The sequence below is a fragment of the Xenopus laevis genome, chromosome 2L (assembly GCF_017654675.1).
Source record: "Xenopus laevis strain J_2021 chromosome 2L, Xenopus_laevis_v10.1, whole genome shotgun sequence".
Lineage (NCBI taxonomy): Eukaryota > Metazoa > Chordata > Amphibia > Anura > Pipidae > Xenopus > Xenopus laevis.
Genome location: NC_054373.1, coordinates 149,558,358 through 149,567,814, shown reverse-complemented (window position 1 = coordinate 149,567,814; position 9,457 = coordinate 149,558,358). Strand labels below are relative to the sequence as shown.

General features: G+C 40.9%; 1 protein-coding gene across 1 annotated transcript in view; it reads left to right on the top strand.

The window, feature by feature from the left end:
- Positions 1 to 683: 683 nt before the first annotated feature.
- ctdsp2.L (CTD small phosphatase 2 L homeolog) overlaps positions 684 to 9,457 on the top strand; it is a gene marked incomplete at its 5' end in the record, with an annotated part of 34,618 nt that continues 25,844 nt past the window's right edge. The window contains 1 exon segment of the mRNA NM_001086460.1: positions 684 to 933. Coding sequence (NP_001079929.1) covers positions 870 to 933 — 64 coding nt within the window.

Here is a 9,457-nt window from a genome sequence, read left to right as displayed (position 1 = left end):
AGTCGTGCCATGAGTGTTGTGTGTTTATCGCTTGCATTACGGCACGGGTCGTGCGCACTTATGAATTAACCTATTTTGTGCCTCAATCAAAACATTTTTTTATTTCTGTCAGCAAACTGCTTATAAGGCACGGTTCGGCTAAGAATGGAGGATGAAGAGCAGCAACGAAGGGATTACTGTGTTTTTTGTATTTTTTTTGCCAAAACGGGTTATTTGTTATGGTGGGAGGGAGCGCGGTCCCGTCAGGTATTGTGGTGCCCGTGGCTTTGGAGATTCACCCACCACCCATGCCTTTCGCTGCCCAGGACTCGAGCACTGGAATGTACTTAGGTAAACACTGCATAGTAAATAGCTCTCTTTTCATACGGCCCACAGCCCTGCCAGCCAATCACAGGCGGGTGCGGTTTCAAGGCTGCCCCTGCACACTATCCTGTTCTAGGAAAACAAAGCTTAATTTCCCCCAAATCTTTTATTTTCCCGCCTCTAAAGATCACGGCTTTTCATCGGCAGCCAAAGCGGGGCCCCGAGGTGCAGCGGTAACGAGGAACGGAGCGGGGAGGAGGCTGAAGCGGAGAGGTTGTTTATCTATAGTATTGGGGGGGACCTTGAAACGGACGCTGTCCTATTTCCTCTGTTGTTTTGCTTGTCTTTAGTCTGGATTCTCCATGTTGAACCAATTCTGAGATTTGGGCTCGGGACTTGCTTATATAGGAATATACATTCTCCTCTCCAGGATCGGCTTTGAAGCTTCCTATCAGGATTGCTGGCTAGCGGGGGATAAGTCCTTGTAGGATTTCCAGGCTGGGCGGAGAGTGGAAGAAGCGAGCTGGAAAAAGCCCCGATCGCCGCTGCTTGTGTGCAAGTGTTAGATGGAAAGCAGCTCTATCATCGCCCAAGTGCACAGAGAAGAGGCGCTTGTGCATTCAAAGCCAGGTAAGGACACCCCCACTGTTTGCTATTTATTGTGACACCCCAATAATACAAGCTACCTGCTGCATGGCTGCTGCTCACTGATGCAGACTGCACTGGATTCTATGCAACCCTGCTGAACTTCATAGCCACACAGCCTATTGCACACTATTGGCTTCTAACAGCAGCGCCTGGCAACTTAACGTTGCCTCCTGCTCACTGTCACAGTCTAAATCAGCACCAAGCATACCCCCCCTCCAGCCATACTACCTACCTTACAGAACACCCACTCATCAGGCCACCCACTCCTTGTTTTTAATACACTGTTCTGCCCCATGAGCATGGGCATCCCATAGAGAGATCTCAATCTCTCCTCTCTCTCTCTCTCTCTCTCTCTCTCTCTTTATATTTATATATATATATATATATATATATATATATATATATATATATATATATATATATATATATATATATGATACATACATGTAACTGCATCATCAGAGCCTATTTTGTTTACTTGAGAAAGCCAACCCCCACCTTTGCTCTCCAGCACATGCACACTGTGTTTGTGGGTGCACACATCTGGAAAGGGGGGGAGCATAATCACCTCTTTTAGAGAACTGTGCCTATTATTCACTGTGGTATTGGTGCTGCATGCTAGAATAGTTATTGAAAGTCAACATATTTTCGGTGCATTCTCTCCTAGCCATTCCCGAATGGTCGCTTGACTCCAGTTGTTCTGCAGGGGTGTGTTCAGCACGCATTTCAAATAATGCTTTTACAAATATTTTCAGTTTCCTAATCTGATGTATTGCCATGTTTCCCTTATCCTGCAGTTTTTCTCTATAGATGACACATTTAAAAAGATATATAAACTGCCCCCTTGTGCTAGGGATGCTGGAGGGGGGGAGCATGATTGGTTGTTTACTAGACTTTTTCGTGTCTGTCTGTTATTTGGAAAATCTCAAATAAAAAAAATTCTTTGGGAGAAAAAAAATCAGGATCTGAAATAAAGCGGTCAATGTGAGATGGGACAGGGTGGGCTGCGTCAGTGGAAAGGGGATCTTTTGTTTGTATGGAAGAGACCTGAGAAGGTTCAGCACATCGCAGCCCTCGCAGGATGGATTAAGGAAACTTGCAGAGATGTATTTAGGGCGGTTTATCTGGTTTCCGCCTGTTGGTAGTCAGTGTTATTTTTTTTTTTTGTTGTTGTTTGTCAGCTCGCCTGCTAACAAAGCATGTTTCTAGATTGCTGTAATCATGTTTGTTTGGTTTTTATGCTTCTGGGACAGCTTGGAGATATATATATATATATATATATATAGATCCAAGTGCTGTTCAATAGGAGGACCAAGTCCCTTTTATATATTACATATTGCAAATAGAAGCCTATATCAAAGTGGACCTTCGGCTCCTGCACCTGTTGTGGAACTAAAACACTCAGCATCCCACAACACATCAGGGAATGCTCAATGTAGTATTTTAACAGATCCCTGCGCGTAGTGTGTTTACGGTACTCGTGCACCAGTTCATATGTCATAAGCTTTTTCTGTAAGTAAATATTACACACTGTGGTTGACAGGGTGGGAGAGTGAACCAACCTGTCGGCTGTCAGTCACACAGTGGTGTGTGCTAGTTGCAGAAAACAGCCAGGTTGCCGTGTGCTTGTCCTTCGTTATAATTTAACCAAATGCAAACAGCACTTGCCTTGGATTCCCTAGTATTACACAAGAGTGTTTGTGATTGGCAGCCATGGAGAAATAAATGGCATGTACCTGTTTGTGTGCACTGTAGAGCCAAGGCTGAGTGTGTGTTCCCAACATTGTCATCTCTGTGTTCCTATTGGTGAAAAATCTGTCTGTGACCGACAAAAACAAACACACCAATCGTTCTGGCCCTTTATTGGCTAATTGAGGTCTGCAGAAAATGGGCTCCATTCTGATCCATGTTTGTTGCGTGATGTTGTTTCCATACCCAGCCTGGTCTTGTGATGCAGAAATGTTTCCCAGTTTAATTGTAGGATGTATGTTTTTTCTGGGGTGTGCTCAAGTACTTTGTAGTCTGGCTTTGACGTTATCAATTAGATCATAGGCATTATTAGTGACTGTTTCCTTTTTGCCTACCTCAGTCTAATCTGATCTAAGGAAATGGGCATTCCACTGTATTCGAATGAATGGAGCAAGGATGGATGCATTTCTAAAATGGCTAGGAGCGAGACTGATTATTTTAGAAATTGGAGGGGAGGTGCTTATATATAAACATATATAAAATATCCCAGAAGCTTAGAAACCAGGGCTGCCTTCCTTCCATGATCAGCTTTCAGAAGAAGTTCTGATTTAGAATCTGCTAAAGATGGAAAGTAGAGCTTGAATTAGAAAAACTCATGACTTCATCAACTACTATGTAGTAAAAGTCCGATACAGCACCCAACTGTGGATTCTGGGTGCTGTATTTCATTAAACACTGACATGCAGAGAGTTTTTTTTAGCAGTACTATCTATCTTCACTATATGTAATTTCTCACTGTAACAGCCCCATTACTAGAGAGAGAAAAATGTACGGTACTTTCTTTAGATCCCCACTGTGCACAGCTGCTGCTCTGCTGCAAGCCTCAAAATCTTAAAGGGGTATTCACCTTTAAGTTAACTTTAAGTATTATGTAGAGAGGGATATTCTGAGACAATTTGCAATTAGCTTATTACATTTTGTATTTGTGGTTATTTGAGTTACAATTTAACCCTCCATACTCTTTTCTAAGAATATTTGTGTTCTATGCTTTGTAACCTTTTCTGAGTGGGAATAATAGTCTCTTGTAAGACCTGCCAGTCCAGATCCCGTTCCCTGCTCAGTTAAAAGGAGCTCTAGTAGTAGATAAGCTACACAATTTTCTTAAGAGGTAGGAAATTTAGCATGTGATGGATATGAGAACATCACCACTGTTTTAAAGGACACGTGTAACTTAAAAACTCCCCAGTTTTGTAGGCAATTATGAATAATATATGCTGCTGCTCTCGCATTGGACTAAAAATTATTTGCTTTAAAAACAGCCCCTTTATTGGAGCTCCCTATAGATCTGCTTTTGTGCTTGTTTGTGTTTCAAATGACGGGTGGGCGTGTCTTAACAATTCCTGCCAGTAGGAGGGGGCAGCCAATCGCATCCCTTCAGTCAGACAAGCAAAGATAGACTTCAGTTCCCTATCAGATCAGCCTAGCTGCTGATTTCGTTTCTATCCTACAGTGCATTGTGCTGAGTGCTGCCAGCTGACCTGCACAGCCTGGCAAAGGAGGCAACAGGAAGCTGAACAAATGGGCGGGACTAGTAGGGGTTTTGCAGAAATATTCAATAAATCAGCCTGAAGCATAATCCTTCAATATTTAATAATGCACTGGCACAATTCTGTTTTTCATACAAAATGTTTCCTTTTAGATGGTTGCGGTATAGTAAAATGTTCTTGTTTGGTAACAAACAGTTAAGTGAAGCCACAGACATTCACCATTAATTTATACATCGATTAGTGCTAACATATGGGTAGGTTTATTGACCTATGAGCCACACTCAAATGTAAAAAAAAAAGTAGGGGAGCAACATTAGCATGAACAAATGTTCCTGGGTGCCAAATAAGGGCAGTGATTGGCTATTTGGTAGCCTCTATGTGGACTGGCAGCCTAGAGGAGGCTCTACTTAGCAGTACACCTAGTATGCAATTAAAACTTGCCTCCAAGACTGGAATTCAAAAATAGGCAACTGCTTTGATGCCACTGGGAGCAACATTCAAGGGGCTGGTGAGCAATATGTTGCAACATGTTGCTTGAGAGCCACTTGTTGGGGATCACTACCCTACAGCAATGTTCATTTCTTGCTGTGCCAGGGCTTCATTGTCTTTTGCATTCACTCCTGTTTCTTGTGCCAAATCCGTTTTAGGAAAGATACCATATTGGCTATTTAGTTTAGTGCCCACCAGTCCTGTCACATGCCAGTGGGGTTCAGGAAGTAACCTTAAGAGGAGAAATAGGCCTGAGTACTCTACAGTTACAGCTGAAAAGACTGCAGTATTCTCTGTATTGCCATAACATCACTTGGAAAGGACACTTGCGTAGCCTTTTTCTAGTTTGTGGGTTTAGGAGTTTGCAACTGTTTGTGCTATTACACTTTTAGGACATGGAAAGCATAATAATGCGTGAATTGAAGAGGCAATGTACTCACCATATCTGTGTTTTGGAATAAAAAAAATAATAATTTGGCATATTTCTATTTTCCACACATGTGGAAAAAGTGTGCAGAAGAACCCAAGCTGATCTACCCATCAGTTCAACCCTGTGCATGTTGGTGTATATGTAAATAATCATATGGGCATATAGCGAGAGGATAGAAGAGAAAGTAGAAAGTCTAGAGGAGGAGAAAAGAGGGAGGGGGAAGAAATTCATTTTCCTATCTTTTGTAGTAGTCGGGAGGTAGCTTACATTATTTCAGATATCGATGTTGGAGGAGGAAGCAAGCTTCTTTTTTTCTTGGACTTTTAGACGAGTTTTCCTGCTTCTGCCCACCATTTGGTATATCTGAAAGGGGCTAGTAGTTTTTGTTGTTCCAGTGTGTCTAAGTAATTGTTCCAAATATCTAAGAACAACAAGCCTTTAGATTCCTTGTCTTCTAATGCCAAGACCAATTGACATAGCATTGTGTACAGTAGCTTGCTTTTATATAGATATTGTTGAGTTGTATGTGTTATGTCTGTGCCAGCAGTATTTGCCTTTCATATTTTTGTATTTGTAGCTTGTATTGTACTCTTCTATTTTATCTCCTAAAAGGTGAGAAAATGGTGCTCTTGACACAATGTTTGCTTCACGTAAGTAATTGTAAAGGCTTATGCTGTTGCAGCAAAGATTGTTGATATCTCAAAGGAGAAGGAAAGCTACCAAGGCAGTTTATTGCCAATAGATTAGCCACAATAGTGCACGCTATAACACTATATTTATTCTGCAGAATGCTTTACCATACCCGAGAAAACCGCTTTAGAAGCTCTCTTGGTTTGTTTATGATAGCAGCTGCCATATTGGCTTGTTGTGACCTCACTTCCTGCCCGAGTCTCTCCATTGTGCTCCCTCATAGCTCTGGGCTCAGATTACAGCAGGGAGGGGAGGAGGGAGGGTGGGGGAAAGGAGGTAGAGAGGAGCAAACTGAGCATGCTCAAGCCCTAGCCCTTGAGGTTTATGCTGAAAACAGGAAGTCTGATACAGAGGCCCATGTGTACACAATAGAAGAAAAGAAAAGCTGTTATTTTAACAGAGGACAGAGCAGCACTACTTTGAGGGTATACTGGTATATTTATATAGACCTTTCTGATAAAGCTCACTTAATTTTAGCCTTTCCTTCTCCTTTAAGTTCCTTAAGAGTGATTTGTAACATCCATTTGTTTCTATAATGACCTTGGCTTTTTCACCCCCTGCCTCAAATGTAACTGTATTATAATAGGCATCCACAAGAAGCTCCCTATAGAGAAAGGGGCACAAATTGATGTTAAATGAATGCAACATAGTTATAATAGAAAGCAGCCAGGAGTGACCCATGGTTCATTCAAAGGCCTTGTGCCCATATGGTAGTGTCCAGATGGCTGTGTTGAAAGGCTTTACCATCACCTCTAGCAATACTGAGCCAGTATAAAAATACACTTTTTGTGGAGGTTATGATATTGTCAGTTGTCACTGACTTTTAAGCAGTCCTTTTATAGTTAAAATAGTCATTCTCTCTGCTGGTTTTTTTTTTTTTTTTAACTGGTTCACACTAGGTAGCATGCCCAGGGATATAAACATTCATTAGTTCCATTTATGCCAATGAAATGAGAACTAAAGGCTGAAATAGGCTATTGCTATAAATGTTCTGTTACTATGGAATGTCAATATGAATTGGATTCTAAGTTAGTTTCATAAAATGGGTAACTATCAGCAGCCCAATGCATGAATTGTGGATGAGGGGAAAATAAGATGGGAATCTACTGGGGTCATCTTGAGAGGAACAGACCTAAGCTACTAAATGAATATGGTGGCCTTGGGTGTAGCATGTCTTGACTAAATCTTTAGTTCGCCTTTAAAATGGTAGAGCCATCAATGCATTATGGGTAACCTATCTATTGTTAAGATGAGGATTCATCCAGGTGTGCTTTTTGTTTAAAAGGGAACAGAGTGTTTGATTTCTGTATAAGCAAAGCAGCGGTGAATGGGCTGATTTTTGCCGGATCAGCTTTGCTCACTGCCTAACTCAGCACTGCGTCCATTCTCTGAATGAAGGAATATGTGTTGTCCACTTATGAATAGAGGGTGGTGGCACTGAACCATGGAATGAATGAGGCCACTGTGCTACACAGGATTAGCTCACTGCTTTGCAGGCAAAAGTTGTGACAGCTGTAGGGGACACTTCAGGGCTTCTAAAGTAGCTGAGTGTGGTTACTCAACAGCCTATCAGCAATTTACTACCATTATTCTGGGTAGTAATAATACCAGGAAAACTTAATTATGATTATTTTCTCAAAGGCAACTTTGCACAGTAATTTCATCAACATTGACATTTTAGCAGGGAAACTTAGCTCCTGATGTTTTGCATACAAATTAGGAATTTTTAATCTGGAACATTTTCACTGGCTCTAAAAATGCAGAAATTCCTGTAGTGCAATGATAAGCGCCATTAAAGGCTAAACCAGTCTGTAATTCAGGGATCCCCAACCTTTTTTACTCATGAGCCACATTTAAATATAAAAAGAGTTGGAGAGCATCACAAGCATGAAAAAGTCCATGAGAATGTCAAATAAGGGCTGTGATTGGCTGTTTGGTAGCCCCTATGTGGACTGGTAGCCTACATGAGGCTTTGTTTGGCAGTACACTTGGTTTTTATGAAACCAAAACTTGCCACTAAGCCAGGAATTCAAAAATAAGCACCTGCTTTGAGGTCACTGGGAGCAACATCCATGGGGCTCGTGAGCAACATGTTGCTCGCGAGCTACTGGTTGGGGACCAATGCTGTAATTAGTATCTGATCCCAGTACCTCCCAATAGTTTGATTTCTGTGGGACAGCCCAAAATCGCTGACCGCAAAAGTCACAGAAATTAATGGATACATCTGCAGTATTTAGGCAGATTTGGGGCATGCCTTGTCATGACTGGCCATGACCATGACAGGTTAGGGATATAGCTTACGTTTTTTTTTTCCCTTTCAAAAACTCAGAATATATTTCTCTGCTTCAAAACCCAAACTGGTAATCTATAGCCTATAGTGTATTCTAAATGTGCTACTTGAATTATAATTTAGTTTAAGAATCTCTCATACCCTCTCAGCTTGAGGTACAGTGTATATACTATATATAATATGAAGTCATAGGATGTCCTGTCGCCTACTTTAGACCTCGCCACCGGAGCAGCACAGGTCGTTGAGCCTTATACAACATATATCCTAAGAGTAACTTTTAAAATAATACAGGCAGCATTTCCTATTGGTTTTTTAATTCTGTTTAGCTTATTTAACATTTGATAGCTTACCATGTTGCCAGTTCAGTTGTACTGTAACTTACAGGGTTATTGACCCTAGGCAAATTGTCAAAATGACAGCCTGTAAGATGAATAAAAAGAAAAGTCATAAAAAATAACATTTACAAATTTAGCATGACAGCCAATAAACCATATACCTTTTTAAAATGCCAGTGTGACTAGGGACACAAATTTATTTTTATAGCACTTTTGTGGTTTAAGGACCTTATTTGATAAGCGTTTTTTTTTTCTTTTTATCCCTATTGTAAAGGAAAACTTTTTCAAACCATTTCCGGCAATGGTTCCCTGCCCAGTTTCCTATCGGCACAGTATTCCAGGCTATTGAGGGTTAGTGCTGGCTTTAATACACCTAAATATTTTTATGTTTTAAAACCTAAACTTAAAGATGTACATGCACAATTACGGAATAATTCAAATGAATTGTCTACTATATCTTCATTTTCTTTTGTTTCTCTGGATGTGTCTTGTGGCAATGGTAAGGGCTGCGTGTATATATGTTTTCCATTCCAATTCTGTATAGGTGATGTTGGCTCATTTGCAGTTTTAGCCTTCCTTAATCAGCCATTGAAGCTAGCTATCCTGTCACAAGGTTCCTCATAAATTCCCATAGACCCAGTATTGTGTTATAATCCTTTTATATAACTTCAAATTTTTAGCGTTCAGGCTTCTTTTTCACTCCACTTAGGCCCTCTGCCTGCTTACAAATGTGATGCATCCAGAACAACAAATTACTATACAGCTTAATTCGTATTCAGGTTGGTCCCTATCCTCTTCTTTGAACCCCCAACTCCTTATAGTTTGGAAATCACAGTGTTATTAGAAGGCAGAAGGCTATGACTTAGACTAGAGGTGGGGTATAAGAGCAGGCTGTTTCTATTCCTGCTGTTTTATGCAGGCTGAGAAACAACCCCATGTGGCAGTAGTAGCCTAAAGCAAAAAAGCAGAGGGATAAATGAAACTGTCTGATGCTTAATAACCAGCTAGGTTGCGGTTTGGCCTTTAAAACTATTTC